The 25,575-nt window shown below is 45.9% G+C and overlaps 1 protein-coding gene across 5 annotated transcripts in view; it reads right to left on the reverse strand.

Moving 5' to 3' along the window:
- Vn (membrane-bound neuregulin protein vein) overlaps positions 1-25,575 on the reverse strand; it is a 328,196-nt gene that overhangs the window by 41,583 nt on the left and 261,038 nt on the right. For 2 of the 5 annotated variants that reach the window (XR_013081794.1, XM_076783467.1), the window contains exon 4: positions 18,021-18,125. Coding sequence is in view for 3 of the 5 variants with exons in the window: in XM_076783467.1 (XP_076639582.1) it covers positions 18,021-18,125 (105 nt within the window). In the remaining 2 variants the exon portion in view is untranslated. Of the gene's footprint in view, positions 1-17,803; positions 17,939-18,016; positions 18,126-25,575 lie in introns of those variants that run through there. The other 3 variants (XR_013081793.1, XM_076783468.1, XM_076783469.1) reach the window with 2 other exon arrangements.

The following is a 25,575-nucleotide window of genomic DNA, read 5'->3' on the forward strand; positions in this document are numbered from 1 at the left end:
TTTATATATGAAATAGGAATTCAGAAAAATTCAGACCAAGTAAGGCATTTTTTTGGAAAGCAGGCTACAGTATCATAGAAAGTTTTCATCGAACCAGGTTCGACGGGAAAGCAGTATGGCGAACAAAAAAGGGGTTGAGGGTGGTACACGAGTAGTAAGTAAATTTTTTGGAGGGACAGAGAGTAACGGAAAGCGGAAAAGGGGATGTCAACGGGTGGAATAGAAATGGAGACCTTCCGACCCCTTTTCGACGGTTTTCGGTGGGAGGCGGGGGTGGTTGCATCGGGAGAGACGTATATATTTGCACGAACCCACGATGCGAAATTTATGGTCGAATTACCACCGACTATCGGGGACAGTTGCGCGCTGTCTGGGCAAAAAGGATCGAGAGCCAGACGAAACAAATCTGGCGGACCTAATAAAAGGCGGAACGGCCGGATATTCTATCGCGTCGCCGCCAACCCCTCGAACGAATGGAAACGATTCAGAGCTCATGGATATGGCGTTTTCCTTTCGAGCTGCCGTCCCCAAGCGTCGAAATGGAATCTGATAAAGGAAACGTTGGACGTGTCGCCTACGCGCTAAAAGCGTACCGAATATTATTCTTTGAATTCGATCTGCTTATTAATATTTCGTTCCCTCGAGACGGGGTTGTAATCGCAGAGCACGCGGAATAAACATCGATGTTTCCTCGAATATTTCTGCTCGAAATTAGGGGTAGCTTTCTTTGCTTATATTAAAAAAAAAACAACAAAATGTAGGCATATCAATTCAGTATAAAAATATATCATATGCATAAAGGGCAGAGTCGGGAAAGATATAATCTGATTACATTTGTTACGATAAAATTACATGTAATTAGACGGTAATCACCATGCGATTCCATGCAACAGTATCGTGGCAAATGCAATCAGATTACATTTGCCCGATTCCGATAATCCCTGATTTTAATCCATAAATGCGAAGTCGTAAACTACGTATAAAAAATTGTTTGGATGTAATCTGGCGTAACTAGTTTTTCTGCAAACGAACGGGCAGAATTTATACGAAGGTGACGAACGTTTTCTTAAATGAAATCATAAGACTCTTAATTCAGAAGATATTTTAATCTCGATATCGCGAAACACGAACCAATTACTACTCCGTTCTCAAGTAGATCCAACGAATAATTTATTTTTTCAACGCCCTGTACACAGACAGAGATTCAAGAAAAGTCTATGGCTTCGCGCGAACGCTTCCGCCGGGGTGTTAAGTTGTTTTGATTTATAAGCAAGCACACGTGAAAGTATCATTAGGTCGAAAAAGGGCGGAGAGCTCGCGTAATTCGACATCGATACTATCTGCCCGGGGAGACACTGTTTCTCGACGGCGGGTAGCTTTTAAACTTCGCCAGGTGTAAATCTACCTTCAGTGGTCGGGCACGGCGGCATAAATCAAGCGCGAAGGAAGCGATCGCTCGACGATAATCCGACGGATTAGTAACGTTCGGTCATCGGCCGTATTTTTCAGCCGAAACAAAGACCAGGGGAACGATGGAGGGAAGCTTTCAACGCGAACGTTCCATTTTTTCCAGACTTTTCTAGACGTTTCGCGTGACTCGGGATTAACTTGCTGGGAAATGTCGTTCAAGCTCGAACGAAGAAACGGAAGGGCATCGTTTAGATCGTCGAACAGGAACGAATTATTATCAACGACCTTTACTCTCGATCAGCATCGTATAATTAATTATAGGTACACGTTTAAAATCCTTTTCAATACAGTTTGTCGAATATTTCCGAAGAGGGCATACGAGTCGAAACATAAAGGGAAAAATTTCCATTATTCCGGTTGCACCTGTTCGGACGGTATTTTTATTTCCTATGTAATTAAGTATTGTCAGTGATGAAAGGATAATGGCGCACGGTATTCATCGAACAACGTCCCGCGGCATCTGCCAGAGAAATTCACTACAATGGATTATCGAGGCGTGTCGCGAGAAAAATTTGCTCACAAAGGGCCCCGATGCGCGTTAACGCGTCGCTCCGATCCCCGAGACCTTTGAATTTATTAAAATTTGCGCGGCGATGTCGCGTCGATGACATCCACGATATTAATAAAAGTTCACGGGACGCGGAATCCGATGAAAACAGGCTTGTAAATATTGCCAACGAATAATGAGCCTCGTTGAACGCTCGTTGGGTTTTTAAAGGAGATTCGATCTATTTAGGACGGACACTCGTATTTCTGTAATTACGAGCGATTCGTTACGAAACGGTTTTGGAATCTGTCGTGGAATCGATGCTTGTTAATATTGCGCGAACCAGTTAAATTTATTTACTTATGGAAAATATGTAGCCCCATTTTTGGTAATTTTACTCTTCGTGAAGATGACAGAGGATCTATGTAAATATAGTTTTGTAATTTTATTTCACCAGCGAATTTTCGATATATTTCGGTCAGTTTAATAATATCAAACTTCCAACTTGTTCTCTCTTCGATCGAGTCGCAGCAAGGATTTATTTGTTTGTGCATCCGGAGGAAAGACGCGTAACGTAGTATGCAAGGGAGCATCGCGAAAAGCTTAAAAATAAGTTGGAAATGCAAAGGACAGCCTTTTTATAACGCGTAAAAATAGAAATGAAAGTAAGGATTAGGTTTCTATGAAAATAGGTTCCTCGTTGAATGTTTTACTGTTTTATGTCCACGTTAGAATATTAATAAAAATTAAATCGACGTTTGTTTGGAAATTATTATGATCTTTAAGTTGTACCTTCGCGAGGTTTCTTAAATCGTTTCGCGTAGGATCATAAATCATCATCTTTCCTTTTAATGAAGTAGTTTTGCTTCCCTTGCCACGAAGCACGTATAAAAAATATGATGGAGTGCATAAAATTTGCATTATGGGTTCACGAAAGTTGTTGCGGAGTACGAAAAAGCAGGAAATCCATTATGGTCCCATTGTATAGAAATCGTAATAAAATAGAATTATTTAACAGCCGGTAGTCAGCGTTGGGAAATAAAAATTATAATAAGCCAATAAAGATCGTATTGAAAAACAGATAAACGGTACACCGTGACGTTTTGAATCAGTAATTATGGTAATGGGCGATTATACTAATTATTAAAAATAAATTAATTACATATAATATGTTCGTTATAGCGTGTCTGCCAATATCGTTGCTTTCTCAATTAGTCGCTCAGTTTGTTAAACACAAATTTGCGTTAGAACAATGTCGATATCAATTTCAATTATTGATTAACTACTGGTCGCACCACGAAGATATATAATAAATAAAATTTATGCTCCCACCAGTAGTTCTGTTCTGATTAAACTTGAATGGCAACCCTCCACCCTCGTTCGTTTAACATTGTCGACGAACTATAATTTTCTATATGGACTCGGTAGCCATTGAAATGTTATGTTTCGATCGTTGATAAAACAAACGAAGCCATTGAATTTCATTTACCAGTAACCTATTTTCAAGTTTGTCCTTGTTCGACAGTCGAATAAAAGCTGACAATTATTCAAGGTAGCCACAGTAAAAAAGTGTACCTCTCACGGTATAAATAGACAAACTTTTAGACAAAGACAATATTGATAGTAGGAAATGTTTCCAATCGAAATCGCGAAAATCAAAGGCAACCCAGTGCGAGGCATCGGTGAATCGTGTTACGTTCCTGCGTGTCTTCGCGAAGACAAAATAAAACTTGGCTTCACCGTTGGTCGTTCGCGCGGAAGCTGGGATCAGGCTTTTTTTCTCGCAGCGCAGAAACGCGGCAGACAAGACGGTACCGTGGGCCACGGCTAGCCAAAACATTCGAGTCTTGATCGCGAGCCAAAAATCTCATCGCACCGGCAAAAAGATACACCTGGCCCCATGGCGGAGCCGCGGGAGAAGAAGAAGAACGGTTCTATTTTTCCTCGGTCCCGTTGCCGTCTCGCGGCCTCGCTTTCCAACCTATTTTGGGTTCGTCGTTGTCGCGGGCCTGTAATCGAACCGATACAAACGAAATTTCTATAATTTCCGTCCTACTGGAAACAATTATACTAAAAAAATTTTAATTCTCAGACAAGCTGTGATGATTTGCAATATTCTATGTTAGTATTATAAGCCTACTCTACTCCACTTTCCACGAAATACCATTACAAAAATAGCGAGGAGTAAATTAACATCGTTGAGAGATTAAATGTTATTTGTTTCGTTGGACCTATCTTGCTCCGAAAAATTTATTACCAGAATTTGATAGATGGTATTTACTGAGAAGAATTTTGAATAATAGTGATTCCGTCATGAATTTATCTAACGCAGATGAATTCAAGGAGCAAAGCAATATAGTACGTTATCATTCTCACTCAGCGATGTTCGTTTTCCATGCAAATTCGTTCGGTCAAAATCATCGACATCCTCCCTTCGGGACGGTGCTTTAATTTAACTGTGCCATTACGTTATTTATTCTCCACCCCCGCAGAGAAATCGATACGCACAGTAATGACGACGCAACGTTTCCATCTCGCTTTGAAATATTATACTTCATATTTTTATTCCTCGACAGGTCTGGCTAAGCTGGCGCGAAAACTAGATCCTCCGACCACTTTCGAAATCATCTGTTTCGGGGGGTTGAGAAACTTGATTCTTTATTATGATTTCCTCTTAAGTACATCTTCTTGGAAGTATCAAATTATTTTTTGTCGAGAGTACACGATCGAACGAAGAATTTGTCGAATCGTTCCATGCACCGATAGAAACGAGACACCGTCAGAAATTTTAAAAAAGATCCCTTAATTTTCTAGAAAAAAAAAAATATTCCGTTCGATCCCCTTTAAAGATTTTCCAGACCGATCCTCGAACGTTCGGCCGACTAAATTGAGACAGAATCGTTCTCGTTGCTTCCAATACACCGTCGATCGAAATAAAACTCTACTCTGGGTGGTGGTGGGGGTCGGGTAGGGGCGGTGAAGGGGGAGAAGGGAGTCGTCGGAGGCGGCGCGAGCCGTCGAGACGGACGAGACACTTTATTCGTGTATTTTCTCGAGGCGAGCAAATCCTTCGGCGTAGTTTTGACACCGTGAACGGCACTGTCTCGTCTAGCGTGCTCGCGCGTCCGGAAAAAGCAGCGCCGGGGAGAAAGATTTTGCACGAAAGCAGAAACGGCGACGCGCGCGACTCGACGCGCCGAGTTGGTCGCGAGAAGAAGAGAAGAGGAGAGGCGGAGGGGGGGCCTCTATTTTGTCTTCGCGCAGAGACACGTTCAGACAGGGGCGTAACTCCCCTTCGTCGTCGTCGTCGTCGTAGTCGTTGTTCCCCTCACTATCCCTCTTCCAATACGTCAGGACGTATATTTTTGTCACCCGTTCGGCGTGGAAACGCGCGAGCACCGATTTGTCGGAGTTTTACGTGTCAAAACGTGTTATCGTATTGGTTGCACGTTCCCCGACGGCTGCCTGCGTCCTTCGCAGCGATTTTCCCCAGCCCCCTCCGCCCCCTAACCCTCCTTCGAGTTTCCGCAAAGCCGATTCCGGACGAAAGGGTGTCGTCGACACGCGTCGGAATTTTCTTCGATGTCGGTGGAAAATTTCTTCTCTCCCCCCTCCACACACAACTATGCCCCTTCCTCCCCCTTCCTGCAAGGATCGACTAAGTGGATCCGGTTAGAAGAACATCGAGTGGCTTACCGAAACGCCATTTGTCCCCGTGACGCGTCGATTTCTTTCCGCGTCGTTTCTTTTCCCTAACGTTTCGGTCCTCCGAGTCGCAACGTCGCGATTTTCTAAAGAATTTCTAAAAGAAACGCGCGTCTCTTTGGGGGCAAACTTAATTTATCGCATTAGAGCCTCGACGCGTCGTATATCTGGATCCTCTTCAGGGATGTAATTATATACAGGAAACATAATAGCACATGGTAGTAAATTTTCTCGATAGCGTCGGGGGGAGTCTCTAGATAAACTGTTCCGATGCGTTAAGAAATTATAGGGTGTCACGAGCAACCAGGTAGAGATACGGCGTTAAAATAGTACCGGAATTAACGAAATTTTTATTCGAAGACGTCAAATCGTATACAAGACGCGTACTGTTTCAACGTAGATTTATTCAAAAACGAAGCTTCGCAGAAAAAGATTGTCCCACGATTTCGATTTATTTTCCCCCATACAGATTCATGCTATTTCGAGTTGTACCACTTCCAAGACCCTGTTGTTTCCTAAAAAGAAACGGTACGAAGTGCTTTATGCGGAAGATTAAAGAACGTTTTATCATCAAAGAGCCCGGTACAAACTATTGCACGAAAAGTCGTTACGTCGTTGGTCCCCCTTCTGTAAGAAACAGTTAAAAATCACCAGCAAACACGAGACATCCGCGGCGCAACGCAAACGGTAAACGAATAGATTTTTCCCGCGGCGCAAGTGGCCGCGGGAACGTTACCGTCGACGACGTAGCGAAACAAACAGAGGGAAGTTGGCGTGATCCGCGGGAATTTTTTAAGAGTCAACGACATCGCGCCGGGCCATAAAAATTTCTGCGTTTTAATGTGCGAGCACCGGGCCGGTTAATGAAGACTGTAACCTGAATGCAAATAGCTGACCGACAACTGTTTAGCAATGTATATGGATGAGTATGGAAGTTTGCTTTGCCCGGCATGAATATGGAGATGATAGTTTAATTATATGTCACGTGTTTGCGTGATGTTCGGCTATTCGGGCCGCAAAGGGAGGCCCTGCAATTCGAACGCTCGTGGCCGCGTTGTGCTTTTATTAATTTCGTATCGTTCAACGGTTCGACTATTAACGGAACATGGCCATCGCGCGAAACATCCAGTTTACCAACCGCCCAACGATGCAACAGAAACTGAGAACTCTTCGTCGAATTTTTCTCTATTCTGCTCTTGTTTGTTCATAATATTACGATTTTCGATACAACTGCTTCTTCTATGCGTGAACAGCGGTTCCTATTCGTCCCCAGAGGGCTACGGCTTTTGTCTCTCTCGCAAGTACTCGGTTGACCCTTCCGTCCCTATATATGGTATACGCTCCTCGACAGACTATCCAATGTCCTGGTGTTAATTCCACAAAGGAAATTTCAATGGGACCCAAAAATTCTATCTTTAGGCCCCCCCCCCCCCCACACAGCTATCGTGTTCGAATATCAAAATATTTCCAGTTTATTCGCGGTATTCGAATCCTTGGAAGATATTCGAACAGTCCCAGTGCTACCACAAAGAAACGACGAGACGGAAAATCCGATATTCGCGCGTGCCTCGACAAAGTCCAGTCTTTGTGGGGCTTTGGCGAGGCGAAGGTGTCGGCTGTGAGCGCTCGTTAAGAATCCCTGAGATAATCCACGTATCCCTTTGAAAAGGATACCGCCGACCAGAGGGGCTAATGTTCTCTTCGTATTTGCGCATGCTGGCCCCGAGGCTAAATAAATCATTATCAGAGAGCGGAGCGCGGCACTGGTTGAATAATACAGCATACCGCGGCGGGTGGACGGCTGGATTTTAGGTGGCTTTCGTGGATTAATTGTCCATTCATAAGCCACTCTTTGGAACCGTGAAACACCGCCTTTCGACGAAGCCACGGCGCTAGGAAAGTCTCGTCTGTGACCAACCGATGCTTCCGGTTGCTCCGATAATGGGAAAACATATTTTATCGAACATACGCGTCTATTTTGGCAATCGTCGATGCTCGAATAATAATTGGAGAGTCGTAAATTTTCAGGAGTCTAAAATCGATGTCGCACAGAGGGATGAAACATATTAATTTTTCGATGTTCAATTATCTTTGAAAATACCAACTGAATTTGGGTATTAATGTATGGGGTATTAATGCCATTTAAGTTTGAACAATGTAAATAATGTGATTGCGAAAATTTGGCCGGAAAATGATTTCGAAAGGCCCGTCAGAGTAAAAGCGGCTGAAAATATAGAAAGGGTGAGGTTGGTAATTAAGCCTGACCGGTAATTAACAACGAGAACGATAACTAATTCAACGAGCGGAATGGTTTTTAAAATTAACGACGCGGAAGGAACAATCTCCATCGGCGTGTCTCCTTCCTAGGGAGCTACAGTCTTAGTTAATTAAAATGTAACGCAGAGAAGTCTTCGTAAATATGGTTTCGTTGCCTACGGAACGACGTATATTTTCCTGATTGTCTTTCGAAGACCGTCCAAGATTTTTAATTAGCAATTACAGGCCGTGGACGCGAGAAAGGCATTCGGGGAAAGGAACGGGGAAAGTTGACTAAAGAAAGTTCAACGACAGAATTGTCGTCTTTGGGAAACCCTCGCCCAACGTGTGTTTGCAAAACTTCGAAGCTTCTTCGATTTGTTCGAGGCGTCCGAACCTTTGCACAGCTAAATTACTCGAGAACGCGGAGGGCCGTTCGTCGCTACCCTTAACCCGTAGGTATCCGGGGCAGCCCTTAGGATGAATTATTAGGTTGCTCGGAGTACCCCCGGAGTCTCGACCATTGACCGTTTAAGCTTTCACGAGGGACTCGATTCACGTTTAACGAGGTTCGTCCTCGAACAGGCACAAAGAAACGCGTCTCTGCGTGGTCAGGCGTCCGACGATCTTGTCCCAAAACGATCGAGTTTTTGGCGCCATTGGGGATCCCTTCGGAACGGCCGTGTCAAACACGATGTTCGATTAATTAGATCCAGCGACACGCTTTTACTAGCGGGTCGCTCGAACCATTTATTTTACATTACAAATAGAATCTTTAGAATCTCTGTGTTTGCAATTTCCTACTACTCTGTAACAAGGAATTTTATTCTTTATTTTCTGATGGTAAATGTATTTAATTTGTACAAATACTAGGTACAAAGCAGATTTTTTAATTCTCTTACATACGTGTAACATTATTCATGAAAATGAAAAGAACCACGAGGCTGAATTTATCGTTTAGCTTCTGATTTATTTCGCGTGTGTCTCCGTTCAAGACAGAACGATCAAATCGTAGGATGGTACGTCGCTGGTCGAATCGAAAGAAATAAAATTGGTTTTACTTTCTTTAAGAAGAAGGTGGTGGGCAGAGGCTACGTAGCTGGAGTTGAAGCTGCCTGTGCCGGAAGATCCTTTCCTGGTCCTGTCGAAGCCTTTTAACGAGTCCTTTCCTTTCCTTAGACGGTGATGTTGACACGATAACGGATCCGTAGGGAAAGAGAGCCGTTCAATGCGAGATTTCGCGAGGCCGGCCGCGCCCCATCACCAAACCACGCGTATTAGGCAAACGCGCGTTTACACGCGCGACATGTCGCATACGTTACTATTCCGTTCAAAGTTAATGCTCTTATAATTCCTAGAATTCAAAATCTCTGTGTTTGTGACTTTCCTATAACTGAATATATCATTTGATCATCCCTTAAAATGAATAATTACTAAAATTTCTTCTACATTCTATCTAATGAAACGTCCCGAAAATTAACTTGACACACTCTACAATGCAATATTCGACGAGCTATTAAGCTTTATTAATAATTATTCCTCGAGTCGATCAAGTTCCGACGGAAAGGGGCGCGTTTAACGCTGGAGCAGCCAGAGGGTCCGTGGAATAAGGGAAACTAAAGCAGAATTTCCGCAGCTTTGCGAATCCGTCGTCTTTGTTCCGGCGACGATAAACCCCGGCCCTCCCACGCGGCGGTAATATTTTTTATATCTGGGACGTAAGAGAAATTTATGTCGGTCCGGTGCACGAAAGCTCGATTTCCCGACGAGCCACCCGCGGTGCGTTTCCTGGTTAGGGTGGTTCTCGTGGCCGCAGGACTTCGCAGACCGTGTCACGAGAATAATATTTATACGTTCGATGCGCGGCCGCGATAGCAAACGAAACCACGCGCAGGGATGCTCGAGTGCGATCGCGAATATAAAATTTTCATAATTATCGCGTCCGGCATGGTTACGCCCCTCCTCCACGGTGCTTATCCAACGTTCCTATTATTATCGTTATTATTGCTATTATTATTTTCAATCCTCCGACCGGAGGGCATTAGCGTTACCAATGACGACAGGGGAAATTATTTTAACGACGAACGTTGGGGGATAATTGGTCCATCCGCCGATGAGGGATTCCATTAAGCCTTCCGGTGCGCGTTCTGCGTACTTGCGATTTCGTGACGCACGCCATTGCAATGTTACCTGTTTGTATCAGGAACGTTTGCCAACCTCGCCGACCTAAGGATAATGTTATCGCGAGAAAGAACGGGAAGTATAAATGCGTTTAAAATAATACCGTTCCCCGTACGAGGTTAATAAGTTTTATTCGTTGGCGATTAACAAATTTCAAAAGGCATCTTAAGGGAAGAAATTTTTATTTAGACTTTCGGTGTAACGGTTGATATCCTTCGAGAGAATGTAAATGTTATAGGCGTAATCCGAGGCTAGAACTAAACTGCAACGATCCGATTCGCGCAAAATGTGTCGATAATTGGGACATTCGCCTTATCAGACCGGATGCAACCGGATTCCTTGACGACCGCAAGATGTAACGCGTTGTTCGAGTATGCGCGGGGACATGTAACATTCAACCCCTTCCTCTTCCGTCCAGAAATGCTGGTCGTCGATCGACGCCGAGTTGTTCGGCATAGTTCGAACTTCCGGAATGCGATCCGACATTCGTTACCCTTGCGCCAGCGCATATTTCTCTCGATGCTTCCGGAAGCGATTGCCTGTCAAGGTCATTTCCGTGCCAGACACGACCGCCGCCATTTTCTGTCATGTTCTGCACGGAGCCATAAAGATCGCGAGCGACGTTCACGACGCAAGAAACATCCATTTTTACGATCGTAAAATGCGTTTTCGCGATAGGAATGCTGTTAACCCGCGGTTCACGCGATGCTTCAACACGAAAAATTCGAGCCTAGAAACTTGGAGCCAGATTCCGTACGGAGACAATTTCTCCTGGTCTAAATTATACACGATTTCTTCCAGGATCGATCTCTATTTCTTCCTGCAATATATATTTACTACGCGCGGCAGCTTAATGCTCTTAAGAGACATTGTCCCCGAGCATGAATAAGTCATGATCGATTTAGCTACCTAGCTACCTCTCGCGTCTAATTAAATTTGCGTGAGTGGTAGCGAAGCTGATTGAAGCTACTGCAGGGAGAAAGAAAAATTAATTCCTGGGTTAAGACGAACGCGGTGCCGCGAGTAAAGAGAATGCAGACAGTTTTGATTAATTTTTACTTAATTAAAGAGACTTATTACTATAGATAGAGACCATTATACGATTTATTATAAGAAAACTAATTTTTCTTACTTCCTACAATAGCATCATTTGCATCGAAACAAGCAACCGTTGGATTTGAACACTGGTTGAGACGCGCGTCGTGTGTTTACTGCGAGACATCCCAAACTACGAGTGGTTAGTTTAAGCCGCAATAACACACATCGTAGATAAGTGTTTAGGCATGTTAACGCCAACTACCTGTATTAGAGACTAAATGGGACTGTGACACAACCATACGTGTCCGAACTAGCTATGGCTAGCGACTCGAAGTCACGTATCGATCGTTTCTCAAGATGTAAGCGAATTCCTTCTAAATTCTTCCAAGATTTAAGAATGTATGGGACTTTGGAGATCGAAGATATAGTCCTCGAGATATCAATTAACCGAATAACAGAAGTTCCCGCGAAGGACCTGTCCACGATTGTATAACACAACCATGACAATTAAACTTCTTCCCGGAAGTGTTCTGCCTCCACTCTAGCCAACGGTATTCGGGTCGAAATACCTGGTCTTCCGCGATCACCTAAAGCAGCGAAAATACGAGGCGCGCAGCAGCAATTTTCCAGGGAACACCGCGGAAACCGCTAGCTTATTGTCTATTCGGGTGCACTCAGTGCCGACTAAATTCAACGTGTCGCCCGCAGACGGTTTACAGCCCGAGGAACGATCGGGTGCCCGCATTCCCGCGCTGGAGGCGTCTTGCGTCGCGACGCTCCAACAAGACCACCCCCTTTAAACCCTTCATTTTATTCAATAAGTCTAAACCTGCAATCTTTTTATTTCGTTAGCCTACGCTCGATAGCAAAAAGTAAACATACGTGCCTCGGTGACTGGATAGGATTAATTTGTAATTGCACCTATTTATAATCGAAAGATTAATGAATCGTGACGTCGAGTTTGAATATCGCGCGTTAATTTGTTTCCACAGCACGTGTTCCCGAAAATTACTCGTTCTATCAGCCGACAAAACGGAAACCTGCCTTAAACGCGCGAGTCACTGCGCGTTCGTAATCGAGTGCTCGCGAGAACGCCTCGAAACGCCTGCTCTGTGGAACCATCCGACGCTGGCAACCCTTTCAACCCCCTCCCCCCCATTTACAATACAACGCCTCCCAGTAATTTAACGGAGGCGAACAGTACTTGGGACCGATAAACGCGCCCACCGAATTGCCTTGCTCCCGGCTGACAAATACAACGCTTCGGCGTAGGTAGACGCGACCTGTTTACGAACCGACGCACAGTGTTTCGAGTATACGCGACTCGGGACGGGAATCATAATTTTAAACAAACTACAAAAATATATAAATTGATTTAGGAAATTCAAACGAATTGAAATTAAAAGACCACACTGTAATAGCTAGATTGAGACTGAATTTTTATTTATATTCTATAAAAACATGCGTTCATTCGTGAAACGCCATCTTGGATCACACGCATTATTTTCTCATAAACCAAACACCAACGAACGTTAAGTATTACCACACGCTCGCAATCCTCTTGGAGAGTCTAATTTTCAGTGTGCAAAATTTTCGGTGTACAAAATTTTCAGCAATGGTAACTGAAAACCTCCCAGAGGCACTCCCGTGGCGCTTCCATTTTAATCTAATGGTCCCGCGAATTTCAAACGAATTTCGAGTTCCATTAAGGCGTACGGGTCAAGCTATACGAGTTTTCCTCTTTTTTTTTTTCCTACGTTCTTGAAATACTTTTTTAACAGAGTTTCTGTCGAAAACTTCGCCCGATGTCCCGCGCTTTTCGAGAAATTTCCTCGATGCTGGGAACAGTGAGACGACGCGAGACGTTTTATAAACGTAATGCGAAACAACAGTGTCCTATTAGGTACGCTCTCGTTCGCGTCACGCGAAAATCTGAAATAATTGACGAAAACGCGCACTTCGGGGACGCGTTCGTCGATTGCCTTAGCCCTCTCGTGTACTCTGCCCTGTCCAGACATATTTGTCGCTTCGAGCGTCGTTCTTTCTCGCCTACGAGCGTTCGATGTTTCCATAAATATTGTACGATCACGATACCTGCGCGTTACGATAGAAATGAAAGCATAATATGACTTCCTTGAGCGTAAAACTGTACGTTTGGGGGCGTTGGAATTCTTTCGTCGTAGAACGATCAACAGTCGAGGCAAAATTTCAGTCAACAAGCGCGGAGTTATTGCATTAAGAACGATCGAAAAGGCTTTATACACGGGCGACGCATAATCGCACGAAGATCAGTCACGTTTCGACGCTCACAATTTCATCGAAGTCGGCGTATCGTTTGGTTCGCGATCGAGGCCACGATACCGGTCGAATATATTGAAACAAACGACTGGGAATCGGTTCGCGGCACGCCACCCCCTCGACCTGCGAGACAGTGATACACAAGCCAGCCGAAATTGAGTTTCGCCTCTTGTTACCCTCTTTTCTGCTAACACCTATCGGTGGCCGGGTCAGCAGACGAGATTGGAAGAGGTTGGAGTAGGTTTCGCGGGATGTTTGTTGCCGATTTCGTGGAGCCCGAGACTCCGCTGACCTCTCGACCACTTATCCTTCGTCTTTCTCCGTTCCAACCCCTTTTCGCTGCGCTCTTGCCCGCCATCCATTAAACGGAACACCTCGCCCACCATTTCTCTTACATTTTATTCCCCCGAGATTCTCCGTGCGTGTCGTTTTATTTCCCTTATTTATCGAACTCTTATTTTCCTTTCGCTGCTTCCCAATCTTAATCTCGATATTGCAAACAATTGTTTCAGTCACTTCACCGAAGTATCATCGATTCCTTTAATTTTAAATTTCGAATTTGCAATTCGCGTGTAGATTAAAAATAAATAAATTCGCATCCCTTGGTTATTACGATGTATCTTTTGTGTCTTAGTATTGATAAAATTTTTCGGAAAAATATTGTTACGACTCTACCACTCTGTTTCAGATTCCCGTGCGAGATAGAGAGAAAAGGAAACGGCTCGGTCTCTCCGGGGGGCGTCGGACATCCGCTAATCAAACTGTTTGCCCGTGGCAGGAATTAGACCGAGCTACCCTCGTCTGCAATTTCAGTTATTTACTGCTTAGATCGCATATTCCTTCTCCCGGTCTAGTCCACCTTCTTCGTTTCAGGAAACCGAGGGTGGTTTTCTTCTGGGAGCGACTCGATCGTTGATCGAACCCTCTGTAGGAAAGAACCTGACACGAATCATTACCTTCCTTGCCAGATTTTATCGAAAAAAATCCCCTCCGACCCGGGTCGGCGTTCAGTTTTTACGCGTCGTTCGCGCGTTTTACGCCTTCTCCACTGCCCCGCGTCCAAAAATTCGCCACCTCTGTCGAGCACGTTTCGCGATTTTACGGTTTCTTACGAAAATTAAATTTCTCGACCGTCGTCGATCGATCGACGAGTTTAATTGAAAAACTTCCGCTCCCGATGATCGGTCTCTCGCCCGACGGGATTAGTCGTTCGATCGACCGTGACGGAACACGCCGTTTCGTACGTTTTTCCTTGTTCTCCGCGCCCGTAGTTTGTTCCAACGTCAACCTAGTTAAAAATCACAGAGGACCCTGGCGGGATAAAAAGACGCCGATACCGAGGTAAACGTGAACGACGTTTTTGTCGAACATCGCGCGCGTTCGGCTCCGATAATTTCAACGTGTACGTTGGAATCGGAAATTGGAGAAATCCTTGCGTGAATAAAAATATTGAATAAACGCGGTAACGACGTCCTTGTTTCTTCTCTTTGCGAACACGCGTTTCCAAGCAGAAATAAATAACTGCTCGACGTATATATTTTCTCTTATTTTCTATCTAATAATTGTCGTCGGTCGTATATGGAATCAACTTTTGTTTAATCGTTTTTCGTCGAGCCACGTCCCTCGAACGGCATCGGGAATCAACCGGAAACGGCCGAGCTCGCAGGTACGATCCCGTGTAAAAAAAGCTCCCGGACTACGGTGGTCTTTTTGTCGGTGCACTTTGACGTTGATTAGCCACTCGTTAAATAAATTCGTGGGACGAGCCGATCCAGGGATAAAGGTGACCCTCGGGAGGGCTGGGATAAGGGAGGCCTGGCATGGAAAGAGGACGAAGAGCAAAGGGAAACGTTGCGGTCTACGGGCGGACCCCGACGAACACCGCACTGCCACCGGTTGACGAGGGTTTATTGGCTTTATCGAGGAATCAGGTCGTCCCCGGAGGAACAAGGGTTGAGAGGGAAAAGGAAAAAGGGGAGCAGAAGAATGGACAATGGACAAATGAGCGTTCGTGGGGGTATTGTCGAGTCGCGTGTCCCGCCCGAGTTATGCTTTCGAGTGACCCGAAGGGGTATCGCGCGTGAATGGTATTGTGTGTGCATTTCCAACGATCGTGAAGTGAATTGCTTTCGATAAGGAAACGGGAATCGGCGACATCGGTGATTGGAAACGTCGGAAAGAAGAAACGGTGATTTCGACGGAGATGGTAAGTCTTTTGATAGTCATTAAACCATTGGAATTCGTGGCAAAAACCATTTTAAAGGGGAGGCCTTGCCGCTTCTAACAGTGTAAAGTTTTAGACGCGTTGTTAGACTGTTGCGAGACAGTGGAAAGCTTTAAGACCACGAAATTTGTCTTTGTTACAACGTTCCCTGAGTCCTCGATAATAATTCTTGGACCGATATCGGGCGTAAACAGTATCCGGCGAGCCTGGCGGACACATCCGGGCTTACGACCGCTAAGGGTGGATAGCGACCAACGATAAGAAATCCCGGTGTCGTCTGACTCGTATTCCCACGGAAGATAAACTCACATCGAGCCGAATTGGCTGGACCCCGATACGCGAGGCTCGTCGCAGCTCGAGTCGCGTCGCTAATAAATGGCCGCCGAAGCGAATCTCCATCCTATCCCGAGCGGTGCTCTAAACTATTTCTTTTCGTTGTTCATAATAAATCACGGGCCCCCGTATCCCCGGGAATCCTCGATTTATGGATCTCCCAGTGGCTCTCGTCTTCTCGCGGAATAAATTTCCTCCCGCGACCGTGAGATCCCGATAAACTCGCTATAAGCCCGCGCGAAATCGCGAATAAAAGGCCGGAGGGGGGACGACGACGACGGATCCAGCGCCGGAAACTGCTTGCAAAACGCGAACGCGGGATCCCTGGATCGTCCCGATCGAGACGATCCAGCGACGAGGGAGAAGGTCGACCCAGTTAAACGGATCGACGAAATTCCTGCGCTCTCGGAGATCCGACGCGAAATCGGTGTCGCGACTGCGAATCGAGCATCCAGTTTATCGCAGCTGGGACCCGTCGTGGGTTCCCGTCGACCCTCCGAACCCACCCCTTTCCGATCACCGACGATCCCTCTTGCAGCCTCGCGGCACTTTACCAAAATACACGGCGAATGCAAAGCTTTCGAGCCGGCGCGGCGGCGCGCGCTCGCTGCAGAAACGCTCGTAAATCTCGTACCTCGAGACACTTCATCCCGCATCCTTCCATCCGTTCAATTCCCGACTCCACCTGTGCAACCTGTGATTCCAGACGAGCCATTTACCACGTTGGAGTCGGATGCTGGGTTATCGAGGAGCCCCGAGGACCGGAGGGGCTTCTTTCCGTGCTCGGAGATCTTCCATTTGTCCCCCGCCGTCGCCATCGATCGACAAAGTCGCTAATTTGACTTCTAAATGGAATCGAACCATTCGCGCCTGTACAGACATCTATCCACGCTTTCGAAATTCGAGATAATTATTTGCAACGTCCCACGGTCTCAACGTCCTTTTGCAAAGTTTCAATCCATTAGCGATACCGATCGTGGTCTGCCTAAGTATTCCAATCCACGCTAGATCACCGTTAATTTATACGTCCCGCTCGTTTGAACCCGTACGATCAAGATATCGACGTAAAATCGGGGCCTTTGAGAGCGGAAAATGCGATTTTCCGGCAGCGCGGGCAATCTCGAATTCCTTTCGTAGTCCGGGGGCCCCGGTTGCCGCGTAATTGAGAGATAAACGGCCGCGACGGGAGAAATATGCGACACGCGTGTTCGGTATCGTCGGTACGGATCGACGAAATATTTGAAACGCGAATTTCCGAATCGTCCGGTAGGGCGGGTTTTCGGGATTCGAGCGGCGGTAATTCGACAGGGTCGAATAGCTGACGCGCAACGATAACGCCCGCTCGTGCCAGATAATGCAGATAAAAAGCGGAATATTAAAGCGGAACGAGCCGGCGTTCCCCTTCTGCTGGGGTATCCCCCGGGCCGGAAGGAAGGAAGGACGCGAAGGAGCGAAAATGAGGCTGGGGGAAAAAGAAAGAATAAAGTTCACCCTCTAATATCCCCGGTGCTTCTCGCGCCGGCGACCTCTCGAGATGCTTACTTTATCTTTTTTTCTTTTTTTTTGCTTCTCTCTTTCTACGACGGAGATGTTTCCGCATAACCCTGGCCCATATACGCGAACTCGTCGCGCACGCACAAAAGCTCCCACGCACACAGACGTACACGCGTACTCTACGTAGCGAGAACGAACGCGAACCCGTCCTTTTTAGATGCTCATTATTTTAACGGGAAGCGCGAACCTTTTGTAACGAAAATGTCACCTCCCGCGAATCATCGACGAGCGACGAGGGAATTTTCTACGGTAATTCACGAAATTGATACGTTAGTATTCTTGGAACATAGATTAAATACAAAGTTGGTAGATCATATTAGATGATGCAGAATTTTCCTTAACCATTTTTTTCTAGCATCGATAGAGACGAAGTTACCGGAACTCTGTTTCTTCTGTAAAAGTTACAATTTCTTAAAACGATATAATTTTAATTTCCAATGACCAAACAGAAAGTATGTCGTTGAGCTTACCTACATGCTGGTTCACCGACGGTCTCGAAGAACAGGCAGGTACCACCGTTCATGCAGAAGTCTCCGGCGATCGGGCACGGTTGCTCCTGCCTTGGCCACGCCGCTGTCGCTGCAACAAATCAGAGAATGTTCGTCAGACCTCCGGATACGTTATGCGCATAATTACGGTGCACGCGAGCCTACGGGGGTCGTCTCTGTCCCACCCTTTCGACATCGACTTTTCAAACCTTACGCCTTCAAAGCTTTTGTTCGCCGCGCGCGAATATCATTTTCTCCCTGCGATTCGAGGCCGGATTCGGGGTCGTACATTTTCATTTCAATCGAGTTCCACCGCACGGATTAGTCTTTGGTATGCAAATCGTGGACTGCCGCTAAGACGAGAACCACCCCGTGAACAACGAGAGAAACCGTCGGATTTACGGAAGAGCTTAAGGCGCTCCTTTTTATAAAGCCTCAGTCGTTCGTTCCTGTTACGCGTTGTCTCCGTATCTTCTTTTCAACTTCCCTCTGATCTTAACCTATTCGAATTTTAACCTAATCCCGGGGCAAATTGTTTAATCTATGCGGCGACTGGGATCGTTTCTCGGGGAACGAATAAAAATTTACGTACCTGATATAAGCGAGGAGACTTTATATTTATTTTTCAATAGAAAAAAACGTTTACACCGAAGTTCCCGTTTAATATTAAAACAAAGAAAATGCCGGTTATTGGGACGTATGTCTCCCATATTCGATACCGACCATCAAGAGAAAATTGAGAGAATTCTCGTAAAGGGCGATATCCCCGCGACGAACGCGTAATGCATCGTGTAAATTTTACCGTGGTACGCCTAACATCCTAGCTGCAATTCTTCACTGTCGTTTGCCGCTGTTCGGGCAGCAACGCATTATGAACCGGGCCACTATCTCGTGCCGGCTGCGTTGTAAACATCGATTAATCATTTCGCGATGTGCATCTGCTACGAAAACGTTCTAACGTTCTGCTCGGAACTTTTGCGGATCCACGACGAGAGAAAGACGCGTTCGATTCTGTCGTTTACGCACCTACGCCACTCTGCTCTATATTAACTGCTAGTTACACGATTTAAACATAATCTCCTAGGGTCGATTTGATTGGTCTCCTTAGCACCGCTACTTTAACACGCATGGTTCAATTGTATTTCGATACGTACGTAGTTCTCTATTGTACGATTCCACGCCTTAAAGAAATCTCTAGAAAACAGAGAGTACTATTTATCTATTTCATCTGGTTAAACCGGTTAACCGTAATACATAAAATCCCCGCGAGTAAATCCGCTTCTGCGATGGGGCGGACGTAGCACGGTCGACGAGCACGAAAATTAACGCGAGCAGCCGCAAGATTTTCTCTCGCAGCGTATTCCCAGCCGTCCCCCCTCCCCTGGTCCCTTTGCCGCTCGTCTTCCCACGGAACGAGGCCCTGCAATTTTTATCTGCGCGCGAACGCGGGACAACGATGGATCCCGGGAGGCAATTCGCGCGAGCAGACTTCACAGAGCGGCGGAAACGATGCACTCCCGGCGCACGGCCGCTGAATGTATTAAAAATCGTATAACGAGTTTGAAAGCGAACGTAGGAGCGAATCCGAACGCGCGTTCGACGCGGCGAGACCTCGCGAGCGCGTACACCATTATTACAGTCGGATTAGTACTCGACCATTCGGTGGGGCCGAGTATTATCCGAGCGCAGTTCCAACTTCGAAAAGCTCTCGAGCAGCTCGTACGCGCCCCGGCTTTATCCTCTCTCGGGTTTTTCGACCGCCTCCGTCGTTTCGTCGCTTTACCGTCGTCCCGGAGGCGTTTCTTCTCGTTAAGTCCCTAACGAGCCGAAGACATTTCGCGGAACGCTCGCCCTTTCCCTTCGCCCGTTCCATCGACGCTGAAATGAAAACGGGATTAAGGGAAAGAGCTATCGGAATTTTAATTTCCCACCAACGCGTCCCTCTATCTGGCTTTCGACGACTATTCACGCTTCGAACTTGGAAATACCTGCTTGGTAATTATTTATTTGTTTCTTTTAAATATAACAGGTACTACCAAAGTTGCTGAAAAACATGTTTTCGAAGAGAGAATCGACTTTAAAAAGTCATTGAGACGATAGGGTACGACTCGAAGATCGGCCCAAGTAGAAATAGCGATCAATGGTCGGACGCGTCAAACCATTTTCAAATTCAATTATCTCGAAAACGAAGCTCCGAATCAACAAACGTTTTCTTTATCTTCGACTTATTTTTTAACGCAGAATCAGAATGAATCGCCCCGACGAATGAAAAAAGATCGTAGTAATGTAATTTCGAAAACACCGGTTTCTTCAACTCAATCCCAGCGTCGAAACGTTTCTTCTGCTCTCGGTGCCGACTTGCCGCGAATTTCTCCGTAATTGAGGGCTGGCATTGTTGTGCTCTTTGTTTTTCGAAGGCGTCGGCGAATCGGGAAAGTTTGATCTTCTTCCACGGTGAAACGGGGGCTTCTTTCATCGCACGGCGAAACACGCCGGCAATATCGCGGAATGCGAAAGTTCGACGCTGGCAAAACAGGGTTAACAGCGACGTAAAGAAGAGGGGTAAAAGTTTAGATGAGAGCGAGAATCGAGTTTGAATTGTTGCTACATCGGCTCACGGGCCCGAGAACGCGTTCGAATTCGTTTTCCAGCCTCTGTTTTAGACTTTGTGCGTCCGTGATTCGATGGAGAATTCGGCGATGGGGAACCGTCTCTTTTCTGGAACGCGATTGTATTCTGAAATTTCTTGCGAAAAATGTCCCTCGAGTCCAATATCCCTCGTCGAGCTCCGTAGATAAGCTTACACGATATTGCATCTGATCACAATGGGACAGATTATCCATTACAGTTCTCCCAAACACAATCGAAATTTAAATCATCGGTATTCTTAATCTACAGATAATTAGAACCAAATACTTTCATTTGATCGAAAATGCATGGTGACAGAATACTGAAATATGTAACGTTAATCTGATTTAGCCAGCCACTATTATTGACCGCATAAAGTATGCTGTCGATATTGGAAAATTTCACAAACCGAACAAGCACGATTCAATTCGAACACTAAATATCCATGGACGCATACGTTGCTATTACTCAGTGTAAACTGTGTATCGAAGGAGATGAAATATAATCGGCTAACGACAGTCGCTTGTTTTACGTGACCGCGTTGCAAATTAGTGTGAACGAGAATCAGAATACATATCTAGTTTCATCGTCGGTCGTAATCGGGTTTATTAAAAAACTTTCGTCGAGTAAAAATAACTCGAGAAAGAAATTAATTGGAAAAATTGTTCGGGGCACGTGCATGCGAGCTCGACTCGAACGTGTCTGACCGTTACTCGTTATTTCTACTCGCGCCTGTAAATATTCATAATTGAATTAACTTTAATAGAGAATTTATATGGAAAAAGCAAACTTTCTGCCTAATCTAATAGTTGGAACAGATTGAAACATATAATACCATAGGTCGAGTGGCTCGGAATACCAACGCAAGTAGAAACAATGAATAATGGTCAGACACGTTCGTTAATTTCCAAATTCCATTTCTTCAGAAATGAAATTATCCTGCATTTTCGATTCATTTCTTCGGTCTCTGTCCGTTAAAATTATATTCCGTTGAGCACGATGCGTACATATTCTTAAAATGAAAGCTCGCAGAAAAAAAAATGTTATTTCCCCTTTTCGACTCATTTTTTTCCAGAGAGCTCGTTGGATATATGGTCGTGTCGGTGATGTTCATCTGTCCCGTGCAAAATTAAGATACGTACGCGTCTCTGGGGGCTGAATATGAACGCACGGGGTCCAATCGACACGAGTTGCGCGACGAATGGAGTGGTCTCGTTAGCAACGTGCCATCGGCTGTAAAGCGTCCTCGACGACCAACAGTTTTAACGTTGGTTGCTTTTGACGCGCGTAACGTTGTTTGGACACTATTATCTCCGTCGATGTAACATCAATCGGTGTCGCGGGTGCGTTTAGATTGCGTCGGCCAGTTGTTTCGCATAGCGTCGCGATTCTACGCGCCGATACGCCCCGCTTTTTCGACGTGTTTACGGTTTCGCGCCTGGCTGTTCTTTTTTCGACATCGATATCGGCTTTTTAAAAGCCCTCGCATATTTCACACGCGCCTAGTTTCGGTTCACCGCGATCGACCAGCGCGTCAGACATTTTCGAAACGTTCAAACAATTAAGGGACTCGTTCGATGTTTTAAAACGTATAATACTTTGTCCGGTATTAAGTTGAAAAGCCGGGGAGTGGCACTTAAAAATATTGAGAAATCCAAAAGGCTGAAAGTCTTTGACAGCGATACTTCCGCTTTGTTAACAACGGGGGAAGTAAAAATGTATTATGCCGTTACACCGCGATAACCGACCGTCCACGCGCGGGCTAATTAAGCCGGACGCGCATGGATTCTTTCCCCGGCGTGCTCGTATTTCAGCTATGAAACGCGAGTTCCTCGTTCTTCGAGCGTGCTCCGAAAATTGCGGCGAACACTCGACCGGCCACGCGCGGAATCCGTCCAAATGATAAAACTTTTAATCCCCTTCGTGCCGCGAGATGTCCCCTGAAAAAATTTAGGGGGGTTGAATTACGAGACCGATTCCCTTTCGGAAACGCGGGTTCAATTACACCCGTACTGTCCGTACAGGATCGATAAACCAGAACAAGCTCCTATCTCAACTGAAATATAAATAATTGATAAGAGAAAAAGATCGAAACCTCGTAGTAAAGACTAACGGACCTGTTCGAAGAGGTCTCGCGATAAAGATAGCGGCAATTTCTTGCTGGCGAAAAACAGCAATCGATACTTTTTCTAATTTCCTGTGTTCGCGACGAAAACCGCCGTTCTATCGGGAATAGAAATCTCCTGAAAGGGAAATTGTATCCCCGGCTTCGTCGAGAAACATGGACGCGACTCGGTCTTCCAACTTGAAGCTGAATCGCGGCACTCTAGGCTCGCGCGATTCATTAAAAGATAACGGTAGCGAAGAAGAAACTTTCCTAACACCCCCTCCCGCGCTTTTGTTTTCACAGAAAACACACAGGTGCTCGAAATTACCGTCCCGATCTACGGGGAATATTAATATTCCCTGCTATTCGTATTCATCCTCGTCCATTTCATCAAGAATCGGGGTTAGTAATGTCGACGCGTCGCTTGCGACGGGGATTCGACGATATTAAAACTTCAACGCGGATCGTCAATTAAGAGCCGAGTTGTATTTTTACATTCGAAGAAGCTCGGTCGCGCGAGCGTGGCCGTTCTTTCGACCAACGATAATTCGCATTGACAGCGTTCAAAAATAGGCGACGCTCTGGACTCGGTTGCTTAATTAACTCGGATATAATTGCCTTAATGTATCTGTTCGCGAGTCCTCGGGGCTCGGTCGGGTCCATTTACTTTTCCAAACGCCGCGCCTCGATCGCCCGTTGACCTCGTTGCGAGTTTATATGCAACTGTCTATATAAATAATTACGTGGAAACATTGAAATATATGTAGCAGCAAATGGATAAGTCTGTGGGGTTATGGTACAGTCTACTTCACATGGCGGCCCTGTTGAAAGCAATACAATTCTGCGTTGGTTCTTGCAACACAGTGTAGAACTCGTGTATTTTTCGATAAAGAGTTTTATCTACAATCTCTAATAGTTCATAGATCTAATAACTTTTCGTAGAACAATTTGCATAATTATCGATCGTATTCATTTGATTATTCGAACGGTAATTGCGAAGCGTCCAGTCGTACGGCCATATTGGATTGCACTAGAGTGCCACCGTACAACGATCCTTGCAACCCACTGCCGCGCTCGTACGTCTAACGACAAAAACAATCGTGTCTACGACTTTCCTAAGCACGATATTTCGTCCACTAACTCGTGTAAATAAAACAGTAATTATTCCGAGCCGTTAACGCCTCGAATACACTTCGTTCGCCTCGCGTATCGTCGAGAGGACTCAATTGGCGACTTCCCTTTTGTTCCATCCTCGATGACCTTTTCGACCCTTTGTACTCCGTAGTCGTTCGACTAATACGTGCCACGGCGTTCGCGTAAGTGGATTTAAAGCTCGACGTTTCGCGCGTTACACGGCCCGAGGAGGGGGGTAAAATGATTCTGGTTACGTGACCGTATCCCGGTGTCCTTTGAGACGTCGGGTGAAAAGAAAAAAAAAACGAGTGGAAAAGAAAGTCGTCGCTGGAGAGCGAGAGAGGTAAGATAAAAATCCGGACACGAGAGCCGCGCCGGAATCTTCGCGCTCGTCCACGTTCCCGGAAGAATGAAATTGTAAAGTTTCAAAGGACCCTCGGAGCTTTAAGCACCGTCGACGGTTCTCCACGTGTGCTTTACCAGGCGAAATTCCCTCCCCTTTGCCTGCAGTTTTTCTCCCACGGCTAGCTATTCCTGCCTCCCCGCGACTACCGTCCACGCCCCCTCCCCCCTTGCGCGCCTCGCGAGCAGCTTGTACGCTCTTTTCCTTTGTTGGAGCAGATTCCTTCCCGCCGTCGGAAAAAGCAAATTGAATAGATCTCGCAAACCTTGCGAAAGGAGTCGACCGAACACACAAGTCGGAAATCTAACGCGCACATACGGGAGGGGAGTACCTTCGTCCTTGTTGTTCCGCCGTTTCTCAGAGTCGACTTTTATGAGACGTCTTCGACGTGCCTCGAGGAAACGAAATTAACTTTACGGGCGACGTCTCTGTTGTCGATCGAAGCCAAGCAAGCGGAAGAACCGCTCCATGGGCCCAGACGAGTGATCTCAACTCGGAAACCGGGGTTCGAAATCACAAACAAATGTTATTCCGTGCTTCAGACATATATTCCCAATGAACACGCGCAACCACCCGTCAAATTTCCTTGAAATCGATGTCCAGGGATCCCTTGTTAGCGATATTATTGCCTGGAAAGGCGGTAAGTGCAATCGTTAGCCGAAGAAACGACATTATTGTTGACCTTTGCCGGCCGTTATTAAAGCACGAGGAGTATTGGGTCGAGTCTGGAAGAGGAGGCAGCGTCGTAGTCGCCTTCGTTAAACTTTTATGGGTGACGTATCGCGCGTCCCGCGAAGCGAACTTCCGGATAAGACCATCGCTCGTCCGAGACGTCGCGCGCGAGTCTTTTCAAGGCTCCTCTCGTCTCTCTGCCGCCAGTGAATGGAACGAACACCCTCGCAAAGAGGATTTTCGCTGCGAAGAGTAACGACCAAGAGTTTCGACGGGAAAAGTTTCCATCAACGGAAACAACCGACCGAGCGTCAGAGCTTGGCCACTCGATGCTGGCGCCCGATGACGCTGTTTTCCGTTCGCGTTTCATAATTCCACGGGACCGGGGGAATTTTTATCTGCTATTTAACTTGTCGCGTTTTTCATTTAACCGACCGCCCACTCCGCGATCCGACTGTCCGAGTTTAAAATAACCGTTTCGGAATACGCGCGAACATACGAAACGAGCACGAATTAATCTCGCGTCGGAGAAGGAATATAAATTTTTCACGCGATACAAGAGCCAATTTTCTTTGCCTTTACGCGTTTATAATTGGA

This window comes from Colletes latitarsis, chromosome 2 (assembly GCF_051014445.1).
Source record: "Colletes latitarsis isolate SP2378_abdomen chromosome 2, iyColLati1, whole genome shotgun sequence".
Lineage (NCBI taxonomy): Eukaryota > Metazoa > Arthropoda > Insecta > Hymenoptera > Colletidae > Colletes > Colletes latitarsis.